This window comes from Scyliorhinus canicula, chromosome 11 (assembly GCF_902713615.1).
Source record: "Scyliorhinus canicula chromosome 11, sScyCan1.1, whole genome shotgun sequence".
NCBI lineage: Eukaryota > Metazoa > Chordata > Chondrichthyes > Carcharhiniformes > Scyliorhinidae > Scyliorhinus > Scyliorhinus canicula.
In genome coordinates, this window is record NC_052156.1 from 93,108,532 (window position 1) to 93,131,438 (window position 22,907).

Below are 22,907 nucleotides of genomic sequence, written 5' to 3' on the forward strand. Positions count from 1 at the left end.
CAACCAGCATCTGCTACTACTTGATCCACAATGAGATCCACCAGCTCCCACATGCTGCAGCTGTAACACATCACCTGAACCTGCATCTCTATTTTCTTTAATTATATTTTCAAATTGTTTTTAATTTTGCGACTGATCTAAGTTTTCACTCTGTAATTTTTTTCTACTTTGCTTTCAATCTTAAAACAAGTCAGAAATGATAGAAGGGAAAAATACTCACCGACAAATCACTTACCAATGATACCACACATGTGTGTTCACTCAAAGTTGTAGGACTGCTGCGGCTTATCTCCCAGCTCTCCGGCCTTGGTCTGCTCCTGCCCCCACTAATCTGTGGAGGTAGTTAGGAAGCCAAGACACAGCACTACCTCTCTCACTCACTTCCTGAACCTCCCACACTTACCTCAGCTCCCAAGCACCTAGCACAGTGCAAGGGGAAACAACCTCTCAGCATCGACCCTGGCAAGCCCCCGAGAATCTTATATGCCTCAATAAGGTTGCCTCTCATTCTTCTAAACTCCAAAAAGTACAGGCCCAACCTATTCAACCTCTCCTCATCAGAAAATCCCTCCATATGCAGCTTCAACCTTCTCTGGACTGCCTCCAATGCCAGGATATCTTTCCTTAGATAAGGAGACCAAAACTGTTCACAGTATTCCATTTCTGGTCTAACTAGTGCCTTGTAGAGTTTTAGCAAGACTTCCCTGTTTTTATTGTCCATTCTCTTTGAAATAAAGGCCAGCATTCCATTTGCCTTCCCTATTACCTGCTGAACTTAGGTGTTAGTTTTTTGTGATTTATGCATAAGAGCTCCCAAATCCCTCTGTGCTGTATTTTCTGCAGTCTGTCTCCACTTAAATAATATTCAGTTCTTTTATCATTCCTCAATATTTTCCTACATTATATTCCATCTGCCAAGATTTTGCTCACTCACCTAACATGCTTATATCCCTCTGTAGACTCGAGCGCGATTTAACCAGAAAAAAAATCTATGTCCCATTTTTGGCACATTTAGCGGGTTGTTTCTTGACAGCTGTAGTGCCAAGAAACACCCCGCTATTCAACAGCACGTTGTTGTTTCTTTTGGCCTCAGGGAGTTTCCGCCAAGGCCGCACTTAGAGTTATTTCCTGCTGGAAAGCCCAACAGGAAAGGACCCTTGCGGATCAGGGCGTCATTATGGAAGGCTGTCCCAATCTTTCTTCTTGCACCTTTCAGCCACCCCTCCTCCATTTTGAACACCCCCCCCCCCCCCCCCCCCCCCCCCCCCCCCAATCTCGGGAAGGCTTCCTGGAATACCCTCCCGCTTACCCCCTCCACCTGGTAATGCACCCCGGGCCTGATCCCTGGTAGTGCCAACCTGGCACCTGGGCACCTGACACTGCCACCATAGCATCCTGTCAGTGCTCCTGCTATCCTGACAGTGCCAAGGTGCCTGGATGCCAGAGGGAGTGCCAGGGTGACACCCTGCCATGTCCCCGACCATCGGGTATCTCTAATAGCCTGGGAGAACCTCCCCCAGCCCCACATGTGCCATTACAACAGGTTCATTTTTATTGAAACCAGTACTAAATAGTGAGGTCTTCTGCAGCCGTTAGGTCCCAGGAGCCAGGAAAATCCCATACATGCATACTTAAATGAGCCACATTGTTCATTTAAAAATGCAGATCTGGATCATGCCCGGTGAGGGTGAATGTTCTCTCCACGTGGGTTTCCTTCAGGTGCTCTGGTTTCCTTCCATAGTCCAAAGATGTGCAGGTTAGGTGGATTGACCATGCTAAATTTCCCCTTAGTGTCGAAGGATGTGTAAGTGGGGTTGCGGGGATGAGACAGGAGAGTGAGCCTGGGTGGGGAGCTCTTTCGGAAAGTTGGTACATAATTGATGGGCCGAGTGGCCTCCCTCAGCACTGTAGGTATTCTGTGAATTTTCCCAATGGCAGATATTAAGCTAACTGTCCTATAGTTACCTTTTTTTTGTCTCCTTCCCTTTTCAAATAAGGTGTTAATTAGTCAAATAAGGGGCAGCAAGGCTATATGGGTTGAGATCAGGAATAAGAAGGTGCAGTCACAATGTTGGCGGTTTACTACAGGCCTCCCAACAGCCAGCGGGAGATAAAGGAGCAGATAAGTAGACAGATTTTGGAAACGAGTAAGAACAACAGGGTTGAAGTGATGGGAAACTTCAAATTCCCCAATATTGATTGGGACTCACTTAGTGCTGGGGGCCTGGATGGGGCAGAGTTTGTAAGGAGTTTGTAAGAGCTTCTTAAAACAATATGTAGACAGTCCAACTAGGGAAGAGGCTGTACTGGACCTGGTATTGGGGAATGAGCCCGGCCAAGTGGTAGAAGTTTCAGTAGGGGAGCATTTCGGGAACAGTGACCACAATTCAGTAAGTTTTAAAGTGCTGGTGGACAAGGATAAGAGTGGTCCAAGGGTGAATGTGCTAAATTGGGGGAAAGCTAATTGTAACAATATTAGGTGGGAACTGAAGGACCTAGATTGGGGGAGGATGTATAAGGGTAAATCAACATCTGACATGTGGGAGGCTTTCAAGTGTCAGTTGAAAGGAATTCAGGACCGGCATGTTCCTGTGAGGAAGAAGGATAAATCTGGCAAATTTCAGGAACCTTGGATAACGACAGATATTGTAGGCCTCGTCAAAAAGAAAAATGAGGCATTTGTCAGGGCTAGAAGGCTGGGAACAGACGAATCCTGTGTGGAATAAAAGGAAAGTAGGAAGGAACGTAAGCAAGGAGTCTGGAGGGCGAGAAGAGGTCACGAAAAGTCATTGGCAAATAGGGTTAAGGAAAATCCCAAGGCTTTTTACACATACATAAAAAGCAAGAGGGTAGCCAGGGAAAGGGTTGGCCCACTGAAGGATAGGCAAGGGAATCTATGTGTGGAGCCAGAGGAAATGGGCGAGGCACTAAATGAATACTTTGCATCAGTATTCGCCAAAGAGAAGGAATTGGTGGACATCGAGTCTGGAGAAGGGTGTGTAGGTAGCCTGGGTCACATTGAGATCCAAAAAGACGAGGTGTTGGGCACCTTGAAAAATATTACGGTAGTTAAGTACCCAGGGCCGGATGGGATCTACCCCAGAATACTGAAGGAGGCTAGAGAGGAAATTGCTGAGGCCTTGACAGAAACCTTTGGATCCTCACTGTCTTCAGGTGATGTCCCGGAGGACTGGAGAATAGCCAATGTTGTTTCTTTGTTTAAGAAGAGTAGCAAGGATAATCCAGGGAACTACAGGCCGATGAGCCTTACGTCAGTGGTAGGGAAATTACTTGAGAGAATTCTTCGAGACAGGATCTACTCCCATTTGGAAGCAAATGGACGTATTAGTGAGAGGCAGCATGGTTTGGTGAAGGGGAGGTCGTGTCTCACTAACTTGATAGAGTTTTTCGAAGAGGTCACAAAGATGATTGATGCAGGTAGGGCAGTGGATGTTGTCTATATGGACTTCAGTAAGGCCTTTGACAAGGTCCCTCATGGTAGACTGGTACAAAAGGTGAAGTCACACGGGATCAGGGGTGAGTTGGCAAGCTGGATACAGAACTGGCTAGGTCATAGAAGGTAGAGAGTAGAAATGGAAGGGTGATTTTCTAATTGGAGGGCTGTGACTAGTGGTGTTCCGCAGGGATCAGTGCTGGGACCTTTGCTGTTCATAGTAGATATAAATGATTTGGAAGAAAATGTAACTGGTCTGATTAGTAAGTTTGCAGACGACACAAAGGTTGGTGGAATTGCGGATAGCGATGAGGACTGTCAGAGGATACAACAGGATTTAGATCGTTTGGAGACTTGGGCGGAGAGATGGCAGATGGAGTTTAATCCGGACAAATGTGAGGTAATGCATTTTGGAAGGTCTAATTCAGGTAGGGAATATACAATGAATGATAGAACCCTCAAGAATATTGAAAGTCAGAGAGATCTAGGTGTACAGGTCCACTGCTCACTGAAAGGAGAAGGTAGTCAAGAAGGCATATGGCATGCTTGCCTTCATTGGCCGGGGCATTGAGTATAAGAATTGCCAAGTCATGTTGCAGCTGTATAGAACCTTAGTTAGGCCACACTTGGAGTATAGTGTTCAATTCTGGTAGCCACACTACCAGAAGGATGTGGAGGCTTTAGAGAGGGTGCAGAAGAGATTTACCAGGATGTTGCCTTGTATGGAGGGCATTAGCTATGAGGAGCGGTTGAATAAACTTGGTTTGTTCTCACTGGAACGATGGATGTTGTGGGGCGATCTGATAGAGGTCTACAAATTTATGAGGGGCATAGACAGAGTAGATAGTCAGAGGCTTTTCCCCAGGCTAGAGGGGTCCATTACTAGGAGGCATAGGTTTAAGGTGTGAGGGGCAAGGTTTAGAGGAGATGTACGAGGCGTTTTTCACAGAGGGTAGTGGGTGCCTGGAACTCGCTGCCGGAGGAGGTGGTGGAAGCAGGGACGATAGTGACATTTAAGGGGCATCTTGATAAATACATGAATAGGATGGGAATAGAGGGATACGGACCCAGGAAGTGTAGAAGATTTTAGTTTAGATGGGCAGCATGGTCGGCACGAACATGGAGGGTCGAAGGGCCTGTTCCTGTGCTGTACTTTTCTTTGTTCCTTGTTCTTTACTCTATTTGCAGTTTTCCAATCCTCGAGGACTTTTCCAGAATTTACAAAGGAAGATTCCTTTACTTGGAAGATTACTAGCTGTGCATCCACAATCTTTATTGCTACTTCTTTAATATCCTAATATGCAACCCACTTGGTCCAATGGACTTAACAATCTTTAGCCCCATTAGTTTTCCTGGTGTTTTTTCTCCAGTGAAAGTTATTATATTTATTTCCTCCCCACCTTTGGCCCCTTAATTATTTACTATTTTTGGAAAGTTGTTAGTGTCTTCCACTTAGAAGACTGACACAAAGTGTTAATTTAACTCCTCTGCCATTTCCTGGTTCTCCATTATTATTTCCCCAGTCTAAGTCTCGAAGAGACCAATCTTCACTTTGGTCTCTTTCTTCATTTTTACATATGGAGAGAAACTCCCACTGTCCAGTTTTATATTGCAGGTTATTTTATTCTCATAGTATATCTTCTCCCTCTTTATTCTTTTGTTGGTTTTTAAAATGTTCCCAATCCTTTGGCTTACCATTAATCTTTGCCACATTTAATGTTTTTTCTTTCAGTTTAATACTATCCTTAGCTTCCATGGTTAACTAGGGTTCATGCATCCTTTACCTAGAAACCTTCTTCCTCACTGGGATATATCTTTGTTGTGAGTTAAGAACTATTTTCATAAACGTCGACCATTGTGAGTCAACCGTATTTTCTGCTGAACTCTTTACCCAGTCCACTCCAGCCAACTCTTCCCTCATTCCTTTGTAATTACCCTTATTAAAGTTTAGCACAGTTGTTTCTGACCCAAGTTTCTCGTTCTCAAACCAATGCTAAATTCTACCATGTTATGGTCACTGTTTCAAAGGATATTTTTCTCTGAGATTGTTTATTAAGTCTGTCTTTATCCACATTAGCAGACCCAAAATAGCCTGATCGCTGGTTGGATCCACAACATATTGTTCGAAGAAACTGTCCTGAATAGACTCTATGCATTCTTCTTCATAGCTACCTCTGAAAATATGATTTTCCCAATCTACATAAAGATTAAAGTCTCCCATGATTCATGGACTGTCATTTTTATGTGCCCTCAATATCTCCTGATTTATTCTCCATCTTACAGTATAGCTACTGTTAAGGGACCTGTAGACTGCTCCCACCAGTGTCTTTCCTTGTGAGAATATTCCCCTCGGTCAGGTTTCACCTCCCCCTCCCCAACACTAGATTGGACCGACCTGGTGATGAAGCCTCTTTGCCAGTGCTACCTGTGTAACTAAAAGCAAAGCTGTCAATCAGCCTTGCCTCTGGATGGGAAACAGGCCTATGATGTCACACAGCATGCAGGGAAGTGCAAAATCTGAGATTTCCCACACTTCATTACCCTCCTCTTCCACCCCCAACCCCTCACTCCAAACTGCACCTTTTCCCCCACTCCACACCCACTGCCATAGAGACAACAAGTTCATACTCACTCTGTTTCCTAGACTTCCTGTGGCAGCTGACCAGGAATTTCCTCAAACTAAATATTAGGAAGGCCGAAGCCATTGGCCTGGGCCCCACTACAAATCCCATCCCATAGCTACTGAATCCATCACCCCCCCCCCCCCCCCCGCCCCCAGAGATTGTCTGAGACTAAATTAGTCTATTTGCAATTGTTTTGTCATATTTGACCCCGAGATGAGCCTTTAACCACATGTCTGCACACTGACACAACTCAGCTGTCCTCAGCACTGCATCATACAACCGCTCCAGTGCCTTTGAATTGTCACACTGCATCTTCAGGAGTCAATACTGGATGAGCAGAAATTTCCTCCATTTAAAAAAAAAAAATTTTAACAAACAATTTTATTGAGGTATTTTTCAGCATTGTAAACAGTTACAGACAACAACAAAAAGAAAGCAAAAAAGGCAAAAATGTGCAAACAACAACGTAGAATCAATACTTCAATCGAACCACACTGCACAGGCCCGCTCCTCCCCCATTGACACTACCCGCCTATTTATCCCTCCTACTCTACTCTAATCTCTTCCCCCCCCCCCTCCCCCCGCTGACGCTCACTCTACCGCGAAGAAGTCGATAAATGGTTGCCACCTTCAGGCGAACCCCTGTACAGATCCCCTCAAGGCAAACTTAATTTTTTCCATACCCAGAAAACTCAACATGTCCGAAAGCCATAGTTCAGTCTTCGGGGGTTTTGAGCCCCTCCATGCCAGCAATATTCGTCGCTGGGCTATCAGGGAAGCAAAGGCCAAAACATCGGCCTGTTTCTCACCCTGGACTCCCGGGTCCTCCAAAACCCCAAAAATTGCCACCCCTGGACCCATCACCACCCTTTTCTTTAGCACCCGGAACGTGATCCCCGCAAATCCCTCCCAGTACCCCCTCAACATCGGACATGCCCAAAACATGTGAACATGGTTTGCCGGTCCTCCCCTGCATCTAGCGCACTTGTCCTCTACCCCAAAGAATTTGCTCATCCGAGCTACCGTCATGTGGGCCCGGTGAACGACCTTAAATTGAATCAGGCCGAGCCTGGCACATGTTCAGTTTACCCTTCTCAGGGCTTCCGCCCACAGCCCGTCCTCCATCTCCCCCCCCCCAAGCTCCTCCTCCCATTTGAGTTTCAGTTCCTCCGTCTGGGACTCTTCCCCCTTCATGAGCACCTTATAAATATCTGAGACTCTACCCTCTCCTCCTTCCCCTCTAGAGACTATTCTGTCTTGGATCCCCATTGGTGGAAGGCACGGGAAGGATGGGACTTGTCTGCGGACAAAGTCCCGCATTTGTAGATACCCGAAATTGTTTCCCCTTACCAGACCAAATTTCTCCTCCAAGCCCCTCAAACTCGCAAAGCTCCCCTCCAGGAACATATCGCTCACCCTCCCCACCCCCGCCAGCCGCCATGCTCAAAACCCCCCATCCATGCTCCCGGGGGCAAACCGATGGTTATCACATATTGGAGCCCAGACAGATGCACCCACCTCTTCTACATGCCTCCTCTACTGGCCCCATATCCACAGGGTCACCCCCACTACCGGGCTGGTGGAGTACCTGGCCGGTGACAGCGGTAGGGGAGCCGTGACCAGGGCTGCCAAATGGTGCCCCTGCACGTAGCCGCTTCCACTCGCTCCCAGATAGACCCCGTACCCACCATCCACTTCCTTATGATGGCAATGTTAGCCGCCCAGTAATAGTTGATCAGACTCGGCAATGCCAGCCCTCCCTCACTGCGGCTCCTCTCAAGCATCACCTTCTTCATCCGCGGGGATTTTCCCGCCCAGACAAAGCTCATGATAATTTTGCCAGTCCTTTTGAAGAAGAACTGTGGGATAAAGATCGTGAGGCACTGAAAAATGAACAGGAATCTTGGGAGGATTGTCATCTTTACAGTCTGCACCCTCCCCGCCAGCGACAGCAGGAGTGCATCCCATCTCCGAAACTCCCTCTTCATTTGTTCCACCACCCTGGTCAAATTTAACTTGTGTAGCCTGCCCCAGTCTCACGCCACCTGTATCCCTAAATACCGGAAACGTTCCTCAACCAGCCTAAATGGCAGCTCCCTCAGTCTGTTCTCCTGGCCCCTTGCCTGCACCACAAACATCTCACTCTTGGCCATATTTAATTTGTACCCTGAAAACTGGCCGAACTTCCTCAGTGTTTCCAGTATACATTCCATCCCAGCCAGTGGGTCCGACATGTACAGGAGCAGGTCGTCCACATAGAGAGAGACCCCCCCGGTCATTCCCTTCCACCCCTTTGCGGCTCTCAACGCAATCGCCAACGGCTCTATGGTCAGCGCAAACAGCAATGGGGAGAGTGGGCATCCCTGTCTGGTCCCGCGATGTAGTCTGAAATAATCTGACACTACTCTGTTCGTCCTAACGCTGTCTTTTGGAGCCTGGTACAGTAGTCTGACCCAATTCACCAGTCCCTCCCCGAACCCAAACCGTCCGAGCACCTCCCACAGATAGCCCCACTCCACCCAATCGAAGGCCTTCTCAGCGTCCATTGCCACCATTACCTCCACCTCCTTGCCCGTCGGGGGCATCACGATCACATTGAGTAATCTTCTCAAGTTAGCTGACAGCTGCCTGCCTTTCACAAACCCAGTTTGGTCGTCCCCAATCACCTCCGGTACACAGTCCTCAATTCTAATCGCCAGGAACTTTGCCAGTAGCTTAGCATCTACGTTGATCAGGGAGATTCCGGGTCCTTGTCTCGCTTCAATGTCAGCGAGATGGTGGCTTGCGACATCGGCGGCGGCAGGGTCCCTCTGTCCCTTGCCTCATTAAAAACCCTCGCCAAGACCGATCCCACTAACTCCGAGAACTTCTTGTAAAACTCTACTGGGTATCCATCCAGCCCCGGGGCTTTCCACGACTGCATGGCCTTCAGGCCCCCCAATACCTCCTCCACTCTAATCGGGGGCCCCAGCCCATCCACTAGCCCCCCGCCTACTTTTGGGAATGTTAGCCCGTCCAGGAACCTTTTCATCTCCTCCGGCTCTTCTGGGGGTTCCGAAGTATACAGCTTCCTATAGAAGTCTCGGAATACCTTATTCAATCCTGCCGGATCCTCCACTCTGCTCCCCTCCCCATCAATCACTCTACTTATTTCCCTGGCTGCCTCCCTCTTCCTGAGTTGCTGTGCTACCAATCTGCTGGCCTTCTCCCCATGTTCATACACCACTCCCCCCGCCTTCCTAAGTTGTTCCACGGCCCTACTCATGGATAAGACCCCTAGTTCCACCTGTAGTCTCCACCTCTCCCTGAGTAGATCCTCCCCCGGGGACTCCGCATGCTCCTCGTCTATCCAATACATTTCCCTAACCAATCTGTCCATTTCTGCTCTGTCCACCTTGGCCCCGTGGGCCCCAATTGAGATCAGCTCCCCCATCACTACTGCCTTCACTACCTCCCACAGGGTCGCCGCTGAAACCTCCCCCGTATCGTTCACCTGCAAGTAGTTCTGCATACACTTCCGAAGTCTCTCACATATCCCCTCCTCCGACAACAGTCCTACGTCTAGCCTCCATTGTGGGCGTTGGTAATTCGCCACCCGGCCTGCAGATCCACCCAGTGCGGGGCATGGTCCGAGATAGTGATTGCCAAATATTCCGTATTCTTTACCTCCCCTGCACAATCCCTGCTCAGGATAAAAAAATCTATCCTAGAGTATACTTTATGAACATGCGAGTAGAACGAGTACCGTCGGCTGTCTGGCTCTCCATGGGTCCACTGCCCCCATTTTCTCCATAAACCCTTTCAGCTCCCTTGCCATTGCTGGGAATCTACCCGTTCTGGGACTCGACCGGTCCAGCCCGGGATCTAGGACCGTATTAAAGTCTCCCTCCCCCCCCCCATTATCAACCTACGAGAGTCCAGGTCCGGGATCTTCCCCAGCACTCTTTTAATAAAGTCCACGTCGTCCCAGTTCGGAGCATATATGTTCACCAGCACCACTCTTCTCCCCTCCAGTCTACCCCGTACCATCAGGTATCTGCCCCCCCTGTCTGAGGCTATGCCCTCCACCTCAAATTGAACCCGCTTATTGATCATAATTGCCACCCCCCTGGACTTAGAGTCCAAGTCCGAGTGGAAGACCTGGCTAATCCAGCCCTTCCTTAGCCTAGTCTGGTCAGACACATTCAGATGAGTCTCCTGCAACATTATTACGTCCACCCTCAGAGCCCGCAAGTGCGCGAACACACATGCCCTTTTGACTGGCCCATTTAGTCCCCTGACATTCCAGGTTGGGGGCACAACCCCCCCCCCCCGGCGCCATTCTTCGCCCGCCTCTTGGCCGCCTCCACCCTCGACCTCCTTTCCATTGCCTACTGCAGATCCCTCCCACGTCAGCAGAATAACACCTCCCCTCCCCAGCAACATCCCCGGGTCGCCACATCCCCGGGTCGCCACACCCCCCCTGCCATTCATTGGCTGTATTCTCCCCCCCTCCACCTGACTCCCTTGACTAGCCAATCTGCTAGCCCGGTGATTCATCACTCCGGTGCCCACCTGTCTCATTCCCATTGTTTCCCCATCCTCATCCCCACTCCCCAGCACACCCTCCCCCTCTCCAACCCACTGGAGCAATCTCACTGGCACAGGAAGGCAAACAAAACGTAAACCTCACATCGCCCCGCAAGGTCGCTCCAGGTGCAATACAGTTCCCAACGTGTACACAGAAAAGTGTTAATCCACATCCCTTTCTGAGCATTAATAAGGCAGCCCCGCAACACCCCATTACCCATTCAGTCCCCACCCGGAAAGAAGAGCCCCAAATACCCCACATGGCACCTTTAAAACAGTAAACGGTAACCAGTTGTCCAACAGTCTAGGCACATTCGGCGTCCCTTCAAACGGTAGTTCTCGGAACCTAGTTTGCGTCCGTGGGCCCTCTTTTCGGGACCAGCCCCTGATCCCTCGCAAAGTCCATCGCTTCCTCGGGCTCGAAGCAGTAGTGGTGTTGACCCTGATGCGTAACCCAAAGACGGGCCGGGAACAGCAGACCAAACTTCACATGCTTCTTGAACAATTTGGGCAGCACGGTAGCATTGTGGATAGCACAATCGCTTCACAGTTCCAGGGTCCCAGGTTCGATTCCGGCTTGGGTCACTGTCTGTGCGGAGTCTGCACATCCTCCCCGTGTGTGCGTGGGTTTCCTCCGGGTGCTCCGGTTTCCTCTCACAGTCCAAAGATGTGCAAGTTAGGTGGATTGGACATGATAAATTCCCGAGTGTCCAAAATTGCCCTTAGTGTTGGGTGGGGTTACTGAGTTATGGGGATAGGGTGGAGGTGTTGACCTTGGGTAGGGGGTAGGGTGCTCTTTACAAGAGCCGGTGCAGACTTGATGGGCCGAATGGCCTCCTTCTGCACTGTAAATTCTATGATAATACCTCCTTGACTTGTTTAAAGGCTGCTCGCCGCCAAGCCACCTCCTGGCTTACGTCCTGGTAGACACTGTTATTCCACGTGCTGCTCCTGGCGCTCTTTGCACACCGCAGCCCCGCTCCTTTTCCACGAACCTGTGGAACCTAATCACCATCGGACGGGGGTCCCCCCCCGGACGCACCTGCCTCGCCTGCACTCTGTATGCCCCCTCCAGCTCCGGCTGTCGCGGAAAGGCTTCAGCCCCCATCAGCTGCATCAACAGGTCAGCCACAAACGCTGTGGCATCGGCTCCTTCAGCCCCCTTCGGGAGGCCAATGATCCTCAGATTTTGTCTATTTTCCAACTCCTCCACTCTGTCCAGCAGTCTTCTCTGCCTCTCCTCCTACCCGTCGACTTCTAACGCCGCAATCGTCTGCGCATCCGCCTGCTTCTCCACCCCCTCTCCCAGCTCCTTAACTTTTACGTCCTGGGCATCCAGCCTCTGATTCAGCTGATCCAGTGCCTTCTGAAGTGGGTCCAAGTTATCCCGCTTCAGCGACTCAAAACTACTTTTTATCACCTGCAGCATGTTTTCCAGCGCTTGCTGGATTGCTGGGTCCGAGGTCCGCAGGTCCGCCATCTTGGGTCTCAGGTCAGCTTCCCCTGCACCTTGTCCCTGTCCCTTTCTCTCCCGTTTCCGTTGCCTCCGGCTCTCCTGCGGTTCCATACAACACTACCCGCTCCTCCACACCTCCGTGGCCGTCGTTTCACCGCTCCACCGTCCCGCTATCGCGGGGAATCAGGTCCTTAAGCTCCGCCGGAGTGAGAGCTCCCGAATGTGCGGCTCACTCGGTCATTGCGCAACTGGAAGTTCCTCAGAAATTTCCTCCATTGGCTTTGCTTGTGGTCCCTGTCCCAAACTCTGTTTCCTAGCTACTAGTCCCTTTTGTTTGCTGGCAACCAAGTAAGACTTGAACCTGACTCTTCACAACATAGGTGTTGTATTTGACCCCAGGATGAATTCTTAACCATAGATCTGCACCATCAATGAGACCACCTATCTTCACCTCCGTAACATCATCCAACTCTTCCCACGTAAGTTCATCTTCTGCTAAAACCCTCTTGCATGCTTTTGTGACCTCCACTTATCTATTCCAAGGCACTCCTGGTGATCTCACACTTTCTACCCTCTGCAAACCTGAGGTCACCCAAATCTCCCTTGCCTATGCACCCTTACTCACAGCACATCCTGTCTCTCAATCGCCCTCAAGCTCATTAACCTACACTGGTGCCTGGATGATCACTTCTTGAATTTCAAAATTCTCATGCATGTTTTCAAATCCCTCTATGCCCTGGTGCCTCACTATCTCTGTAATCTCCTCCAACCCCACAACCATCCCAGATATATATTGTCTGTATCTTTCTCATTCACCTGGATTCAGGTATGGAAATTGCATGAGGAATAATCCATAATTATAGTTTCACTGTGATCACCACCCCCACAATATGGTTAGATAGCAGATGAGCACTTATTGCTTATAAATGACTAGAGATTAACCAAGGGGTGATCCTCAGCACTGACTGCAACAACATAATGAGACACTGAGCAATGGAAGGTGGTCCTCCCTAACCCTGGGTGACGGGATGTTAGGTGTACAAGGCCTGCCAATTCTGTGAAGTGAGGCCAAGTGCTGCTGGAGTTTCTGACTTGTATCACTATTAACTAATTGCTGGTCAATGTATATAACCATATCGAAAACCTTGCTTTCTGTCAACTTTGTGCATCTTCTGTTACGGGCAGGAAGGAGATAGGCAAACTATACATTTTCCCCTCACCAAATGTCCACCCTTCACCAACTGCCCATAAGCAGAAGGTGTTTTAACTCGGTGTTCTTCAAACCTTTTTTTCTGGGGACCTATTTTTACCAACCGGCCAATCTTCGGGACCCAACCCGGCCGAACTTCGCGACCCACGCTGGCCGACCTTCGCGACCCACGCCGGCTGAACTGCGCGACCCATCATTTTCTCTTACCTTGTTTACTGCTGACAAAAATGCAGGAAATGGTTTTGCGTCTCTTTGGCCCTCGTACACGCTCCTCCAATGGAACCTGTTGGATGAAGGTGAAGCCTTCTGGTGTCGGAAAGTATGGATACTCCATCTGTCCAAAGTTCTGAATTTTTTCCTGTAAAGGCTTATCAAATACGAACCCCCCCCCCCCAACGGAACTTGTAAAAACAAAATAAAAAATAAAATGTGTAAAATAAATTTTAAAAATGAATAAAGCCCCCCCCGAACTTGTAAAAAAAATAAAATGAATAAAATAAATGAAAAAATTAAAATTAAATGAATAAAATAAATGAATAAAAACCACTACAGAACTTGTAAAACAAAAAGCTGCAACCGTTTAAAAAAATAGCGGCCGCATTTGCACATGCGTGCCGATCATCGTGCGCACATGCGCAATGCGGCTAAAATATTTTTTTAACATGTTCGCGGCCGCTTGCAGCCGGCGTTATGGAAAGCCAGCTGCTGCACGGGGATTTGCGCGATCGGGAGCGCCGCGAACAAAGGCTCCACGACCCTCCCGACTCCCGCCCGCGATGCGCCCCTGACTTTGAAGAACACTGTTTTAAGAAAGCTTGGTGGAGCTGAGAGATAGTAACCAATTGCTTGCTCTGCCGAGCTGCTGGAATCCTTTCCAATTGATGTTAAAACAGTGATCTGAGGATTTCTAAGTTGTCAAAAGACATATAAAGATTTCAAAATGGTTACTCAACTAATGTGACCTTCCTTCTCCACAATCCTTCCCTACAATCACTTCAAAGGGGATGCTCATGAACTGGCTTTGATTTCAGGATTGATAGTGTCTTGGTCATTAGCTGTTGAAAGAGTTACCATCTATATTGAAGGCCTGGTGTTGGCAATCCATTGTCTATGAAAATACTCTGACTCCGTTAGAGGGGTAAGCTCATCAGATGCAAATAATATACCTTTGGCCCCTCAATTGTCCTCTTTTAAAATGGAACTGCACAGTCTCTGGTGTGAGATTGTCTCTGCAGGCAGAGAGAGCTTTGATGTGTGAAGACCCTGGTTTCGTAATTACAAGGTCTGTACAATGAGATGTGAGATTTCACAGGCTGAGAGAGGAATTCTTTTGTTCTTGTAAATGCTTCTTGTATCTTCCAGAAAAAACAGCCAATCCTGTGATCATGTGACTTGCAGCAGCCATCTTTTTTGGTTCAGAAGAAAGTGCATTTGAAAGGTGGCAAAACGAATACAGTTTTGATGCAAACAATGTTGGATTTCTTTTCATGTCAGATGGGCCCAATGCTCCAGACACTGAAAAGCAGCAAACTGCTTAGTGCCAAAAACTAACAAATTGAGTCTTGATAAACAGAGGTTTTCACCCTGACCAGTAGTTAGCAAAACAGCTGATTAACAGAGTGAGGTTAATGCAACTTATGTCACCATCTTCTGGCATTGATTTTCAGGATCTGTTGTGCGTGCTGATTGATGATGGTGGTTTCCTGATCATGTCCAACCAACCTGAACATTGGAGCCAGGTAACATGATACTGCATTGAATGTTGCACTGTGATGAGATAGTCAGATGACCAGCATAACTGGAGTAATGTCCAAGCGTGTCACAACATAGATTCAGACAATATAAATTACAATATAATATATTTGTATATTTTCTGTGTGTGTATATATGTATGTATGTAGAATCATAGGATAGTTACAGCACAGAAGGGGCCATTTGGCCCAACATGTTTGTGCTGACTCTCAGAAGGAACAATTCACCTACTGCCACTTCCCCACCTTCGTCCTGTAGCCCTGCACATTCTTAGAAATAAATGGTCATGAAGCACACATTTCCTATTTGTTTCACTTCTCTTTTCTGGTCCATCACAGAATCACAGAATTGTTACAGCACAGGAGGAGGGCATCTGGCCCGTCATGTCTGCACCTGCTCTTCGAATGAACAATGCATCTAGTGCCATTCCCTCACCTCTTTCCATAACTCTGTACGTTCTCTCTTTTCAATTCCCTCTTGAATGCCTCAATTGAATCTGCCTCCACCACACTCCCAGGCAATTGATTCCATATCGTAACCATTTGCTGTGCGAAAGTAGCCTTCTCGTGACCACTGCATCTTTTCTTTGCAAATTACCTTAGAATGGGCTGGTTTAGCACAGTGAGCTAAACAGTTGGCTTATAGTACAGAAAAATGCCAGCAGTGCAGGTTCAATTCCCGTACCGGCCTCCCCGAACAGGTGCCAGAATATGGCGACTAGGGGCTTTTCACAGTAACTTCACTGAAGCCTACTTGTGACAACAAGCGATTATTATTATTATTATTCCACCTGTGCCCCCTTGTTCTCTAACCATCCACCAGAGAGAACAAGCTTTCCCTATCTACAATGTGCAGATTCTTCACAGTTTTGAACACCTGTATCAAATACCCTCTCCAACTTTAACTTCTCCAAGGAAATCTCCAATTTATCCACATCACTTGAAGTTCTTCATCCCTGGAACCATTCCCATGAATCTTTTCTGCACTATCTCGAATGTGTTTACATCCACCATAAATAAGGTGACAGAACGCACCCGTTGAGACCAAACCAGTGTTTTGTACAAGCTTAACATAATCTTTTCTGCACTTGTACTCCATGCATCTATCAAAAGAGTTAAGATACTGTCTGTTTTATAAGCTGCCCTCAACCTGCCCAGGCACCTTTTACAACTTATGCATATATACGCCGCTGTGCCTCTGCTCCTTAACGCCTTTAGAATTGTATCTTTTGGAGGTGATCTACTGGCCGCTTCCCACCCAAATGGGGTTATGGCGGGCCGGTGGATGGCGGGAGAGTTCTCTTCCGGAATTTACCCAGCTCGTCTTGCCTCGTGAGATAGAACAAAGAACATACAGTGCAGAAGGAGGCTACTCGGCCCATCGAGTCTGCACCGACCTATTTAAGCCCTCACTTCCACCACAGCCCCTTAACCCAATAACCCCTCCTAACCTTTTTGGTCACTTAAGGGCAATTTATCATGGCCAATCCGCCTAACCTGCACGTCTTTGGACTGTGGGAGGAAACCGGAGCACCCGGAGGAAACCCACGCAGGAGGAGACACAGGGAGAACGTGCAGACTCCGCATAGTCAGTGACCCAGCAGTGAATCGAACCTGGGACCATGGCGCTGTAAAGCCACAGTGCTATTCACTTGTGCTACCGTGCTGCCCAAATCTAATGGGATCTAATGGGATCTCGCGACACGTCGTGATCTCCATTGTGAGTGGGATCAATATTTGGCCAATCTGTATATTAGAGTGAGCAGCTAGTCTCATTCTAATGTGCAGCTTGCTTGATCTACCCGAGGTTTTGGATCTAACCACTTTGCCTTGGAGATGTTAGGCATGTACCATTGAGTGCTAGCCCCCACAAACGGGGACCAGGCGGATCGGCATTTGAAGGTCTACTAGGGGTTCGGAGGCCCCCGGGTGGTTAGCCTCCAGGCAGGGTGGCATTCTGACCCAGGTTGCACTGTCAGGGGCACTGCCAAGATGCCAGGCTGGCATTGTGCTTGTGCCCGAGATCAGTCCCAGAGCTGCCCTACCCGTGTGAGGTGGGGTGTGGGGCCGCCCGAGGGCCCCCTTATAGGTGAGTTGGGTTTTTGGTGTTCACATTGTAGGGGTCGTGAGATTGGGGTTTCACTTAAAAATGGCGTCCCAATCTCCTCAGTGCAGGAAATGGACTAAGTCCGGCCTCGGTGGAGGTATGTTGGGCAGGCTGTGTCGATGTGGACTGCACTTGATGCAGTGTAGCGAGAGACAGCCTCCAACACTTGATAAGATGCAACACAATTTTATTTAACTTCTTAACTACTATACATGTTCAACTGTGGGTTGACACAATGCTGACTTGACTGGAGACCTTAGTACTAGCCTGACCAGACTTACTAGCTACCGCATGGTGTTTGCACTGTCTAGCTCACGAACTCTGATTGTCTCAGTGGCTGGGTCCCTAGAGAGAGCGGGAAACCTAGTGCCCTCTGGCTTTATAGTGGTCGTGTCCTGTCTGGTGATTGGCTGCTCTGTTTTGTGTGCTTACTGGTCATCCTGTGTGTCAATCACTGCCTGTCTGCACTCTATTATATACATAGATGTATATTATGACATCTCCCCTCCTTTTTTTTAGATAATATATATTAAGGTGCGTGTGCGTGTGGGTGTGTATATGTGTGTGACTATATACAGAATGTGCTAAAATGAACTTATATATAATGCATATATGCATAGGAAGGTGTCGCCAGTGCAGATATAGGGCAGATGAAACGGTAAAACGTTATTTACAGAGGTCAAAACGATGAGGTAACAAGATGTACAAAAGTTCAGTCTATATATCTAGTATTTGTGGCGGGCGACGAATTCTGGTTGATCACTGCAACGGTGGATCAGGGGCCGCCTACACTTGGATAGGCAGGATCGTTGCCAATGCGGTGGTCGCAGGGGTCGGCAGGATTGCTGGTAGATCGGTGGCCTCGTGGTAGGGCACGTCCGGAGGAAGCATCGTGTGTGGCAGGGCATCTCGGTCAGGTGGTGGGCGTAGAACTCTGCACAGTACCCTTCTGTTGCATCGTAGGAAGGAGCCATCAGCCATGCGGACGAGGAACGATCTCGGGGCCACTTGCTTGACCACCACAGCTGTGACTGACCAGCCGCCGTCAGGTAACTACACGAACACGATTAGTTGGGACCAGCTCTGGTAGATCCGTGGCATGAGCGTCGTATGCCAATTTCTGTCGGGCCCGAGACTGCTGCATCTTTTGTATGACCGTGAGGTGGTCAAGGTCTGGAACATGGATGGCTGGGACCGTGGTTCGCAGAGTGCGATTCATGAGCATCTGCGCTGGAGACAACCCAGTAGGGTTGCCCTGTATGCCAGCAAGGCCAGGTTGAAGTCGGAGCCCGAGTCTGCAGCCTTGCATAGCAATCACTTAACAATATGGACCCCCTTTTCGGCCTTCCCGTTTGACTGCGGGTAGTGGGGGCTGGAGGTCACGTGACGGAAGTTGTATAAGCGTGCAAAATCAGACCATTCCTGGCTGTAAAAACAGGGACCGTTGTCACTCATCACCGTGAGCGGTATCCCATGCCTGGCGAACGTTTCTTTGCAGGCTTTAATCACTGCCTTCGACGTGAGGTCGGACAGTTTCACCACTTCTGGGTAATTGGAGAAGTAGTCGACCAGGAGGACATAGTCACGCCCCTTGGCATGGAAAAGGTCGACACCGACTTTGGACCATGGGGAGGTCACTATCTCATGTTGCTGCAAAGTTTCTTTGGGTTGAGCTGGCTGAAATTCTGACATGTAGGGCAGTTGAGGACCGTGTTGGCAACGTCCTGGCTGATGCCCGGCCAATAGACTGCCTCCCGAGCTCTGCGTCGGCATTTATCGAGCCCCAGGTGACCCTCATGGAACTGGCCGAGCACCATAACTCGCATGCTCTGAGGAATCACGATTCTTTCGCGCTTCATGAGGATGCCGTCCACCACCGTCAGATCGTCCTTGACGTTGTAGAACTGGGGACACTGTCCCTTCTGCCAGCCATTTGTAAGGTGCTGCATCACTCGCTGTAGCAGAGGATCCTTGGCCATTACCTCACGAATTTGGATGACACTCATCAGAGGCCGGAAGGTTGGAAGCACACAATTGTACCTGCGCGTCGATTTGGCAGACGAAGTCCGTTTGTTCACAAGGTGTGGTAATTGACCTGTAAAGGGCATTTGCAACAATGAGTTCTTTGCCTGGCGTGTAGACAAGTTCAAAGTCGTAGCGGCGTAGCTTGAGAAGGATTCGCTATAACCGAGGCGTCATGTCATTTAAATCCTTCTTCCATCCACCACCTGTCTGTGGTCCGTCTCTACCGTGAATTTTGGGAGGCCATAAACATAGTCGTGAAACTTATCGATTCCCGTTAGGAGGCCCAGGCATTCCTTCTCAATCTGAGTGTACCGTTGCTCAGTGGGCGTCATGGCTCTGGAGGCATACGCAACCGGAGCCCAGAATGAGGAGTTGGAGGAGCACCACACCAATACCGTCCTGGCTTGCGTCAGTGGATATTTTGGTCTCCTTGGTCGGGTCGAGAAATGCCAGAACCGGGACTGTGGTGAGCTTTGCCCTCAGCTCACGCCATTCTTTTTCATGAGCACGCAGCCACTAGAATTCCGTCGACTTTTTGACGAGATGGCGGAGGGCTGTGGTGTGGGACGCCATGTTGGGAATGAACTTCCCGAGGAAGTTGACAATCCCTAGAAAGCGGAGGACCGCCTTCTTGTCCTCTGGGGTCTTCATGGTGTTGATCGCCGAAACCTTGTCAGCATTTGGCCGCACACCTTGCTGCGAGATGTGGTCACTAAGGAATTTGATGTCTGATTGACCAAACGAGCACTTGGCCCTGTTGAACTGGAGACCATGCTCATGGATTCTGTGAATACCTGCTTGAGGCGAGCGATGTGTTTTTGGGGAGTTGTGGACCAGATTATGACATCGTCAACATACACTCGCACCCCCTCGATACCTTCCATCATCTGTTCCATGATGCGGTGAAATACCTCTGAGGCAGAGATGATGCCAAAAGGCATCGGTTGTAGCAGTAGCGACTGAATGGGGTATTGAATGTGCACAGCTTGCGACTGGATGCGTCTAGCTGTATTTGCCAGAACCCCTTGGAGGCGTCCAGCTTCGTAAAGAATTTGGCATGAGCCATCTCGCTGGTCAACTCTTCTTGTTTTGGTATCGGGTAATGCTCCCGCATGATGTTGCGGTTTAGACCCTTGGGGTCGATGCAGATCCAAAGCTCCCCTGACAGCTTCTTGACACAGACCATGGAGCTGACACAGTCCGTGGGTTCCGTGACCTTTGATATGATGTCCTGGTCCTGGAGGTCCTATAATTGCTGCTTGAGGCGGTCCTTGAGGGGTGCCGGCACCCAACGTGGTGCGTGAATTACAGAGGTGGCGTTCGCCTTGAGCGGGATATTGTATCGGTATGGGAGCGTGCCCATTCCGTCGAACACACTGTGGTACTGCGTGATGATGTCGTCAATTTCAGCCTGGAAGTTTTCATCAGGTGAGGCCGTTGCCTGTGACGATGACATAGTGTGGACTTGCTGAACCAGGTTCAGGAGTTTGCAGGCCCGAGCATCGAGCAGGGATGCTCTGTCAGGTCCTACAATCTCAAACCGCAGCGTCGCTTTAATTGACTTATTGGACACTCTGAATTGGCATGAGCCACTGGCAGCAATGGCATTGCCGTTGTAGTCAAGGAGCTGGCAGGCTGGTGGAAGAATACTTGGTCTGACGCGGATGGTGTCGAGATCGGATTTCGAGATGAGGTTCGCCGATGCGCCGGTGTCCAGTTTGAACTGGATGCGAGCCTTGTTGACTGTGAGGAGAGCACACCACTCGTCATCGGGATCCACGCTGAGGATCGGGAGGTGCTTCACTATCTTGGAGAGGGGCAGCGCATGCTTCGTGATGATGCCCACCCGGTATGGGGATTTGAGGCACTCAGCATCAGAATCTGTTGGGCTGTCAGTGTCGGAATTAGGCATGCCCTGCTGTACTGAATGGACGCTTCAGAGCCGAGGCTGGGTTCGCTGGCTGCTGGGCAGTGGAGCAGATCTGCAAAGGGCCGTGTAGTGGCCAAGCTTCCCACACTGTAGACATCGTCGTCATTTTGCCAGACATTGGCGCTTTAAATGGGCGGAGCCGCAATTCAGACACGTCATGACGCCAACGTCAGCGCGTTCTGTGCGCCATCGCACATGGGCAGTGCGGTCAAACGACATACTCATCTGCGCAGTCTGGTCGTCTGTCTCGCCGTCCCCTTGGTCGAGGCGCACATGCGCAGGGGCCCGGAAAAAGCGCGCGAAATGGCCACTCTCGTCGATACTTGGGCCCTGCATTTGTGCGATAGTATTCACCCGTTCCACCTCATGAAAGGCTAGCTTTGCAGTTCCTGCTGCCCTGATGTGGGAGTACCGATTGTTAGCATATTTATGGAGAACGGACGTTTCGATGGCAATGGTGAGGGTGAGCTGCTTGACTTTCAGGAGCTGCTGGCGAAGGGAATCGGAGTGGACCCCGTAAACGATCTGATCCCGGATCATGGAATCAGTTGTCGAGTCATAGTTACATGACTGCGCGAGGATGCGGAGATGGGTCAAAAAGGATTGAAAAGGTTCATTCTTACCCTGAAGCCTCTGTTGGAAAACGTACCGTTCGAAGCTCTCATTCACCCGGATGAGAATGGGGCGTTCCCTGCTGAGGCCCCGGATTGCAACAGAGTCGCGTTAAATAGTGTGGTCTATCTCAGCGCTGCGAGCACTGGGAAACACTCGGCCAGGAAACACTCATGTCCTCCAGGGGATTCTTCCAATTTGGTTAGATGGTGACCTTTATTTTGTGTTGTCTTTCTGTGTTTTTCCTACCAAATTGAATCACTTTACCCTTCTCTGCATTAAATTTTATCTGTCCCATTCCACCAAACTGTCTGTGTCCTTTTGAAGTTCTATACTCTCTTCACATTTCAAACTGCTTCCAAGTTTTCTATCATCCGCAAATTTTGAATTTGTGCTATGCACACCAAGGCCTAGGCCTAATATATGTCAGGAAAAGCAGGTGTACCAACACTGACCCCTGGGGAACTCCTCACTGGATCAGTGGTTAGCACTGCTGCCTCACGGCTCCAGGGTCCTGGGTTCAATTCCGGTCTCAGGTGCCTGTCTGTGTGGTGTTTGCACTTTCTCCCCATGTCTGCTTGGGTTTCCTCCGGGTGCTCCAGTTTCCTTCCACACTCCAAAGATGTGCAGGTTAGGAGGATTGGTCATGCTAAATTGCACCTTAGTGAACAAAAAGGCTAGGTGGGATTACTGGGTTAAGGGGATAGGGTGGAGGCGTGGTCTTAAGTGTAGTGCTCTTTCCAGGGACTGGTGCTGACTCAATGGGCCGAATGGCCTCCTTCTGCATTGTAGATTCTATGATTCAAAATATCCATTCACTGTATCCTATCAATCAGCCAATTCTCTTTCCATGTTGCTACTACCCTTTTTATTCCATGAACCATAAATTTGCTCATAAGTCTGTTGTGCTTCATTGTGTTGAATGCCTTTGGAAGTCTGTATACACTACATCAATAGCATTACCCACATCAACCCTCTCTGTTACTTCTTCACAAAACTCCAGCAAGTGAGATAAACATGATGCCGTAATAAATCCATGCTGGCTTTGCTTAAAACCCACTTGTGCCCACATAATTATTGTTTATCGAAGCGTCCCCACCACCAAAGTTAAACTGACTGGCCTGTTGTTTTAGCCAGGGTGTAACATTTGCAAGTCTCCAGTCCTCTGG

General features: G+C 49.2%; 1 protein-coding gene across 1 annotated transcript in view; it reads left to right on the plus strand.

Annotated features, from left to right (window-relative positions):
* Positions 1-22,907, plus strand: part of LOC119973771 (voltage-dependent calcium channel subunit alpha-2/delta-2-like) — a 979,537-nt gene that overhangs the window by 857,361 nt on the left and 99,269 nt on the right. Inside the window, exon 29 of the mRNA XM_038812195.1 lies at positions 14,981-15,052. Within this exon, the coding sequence (XP_038668123.1) occupies positions 14,981-15,052 (72 nt within the window). The remainder of the gene's footprint in view (positions 1-14,980; positions 15,053-22,907) is intronic.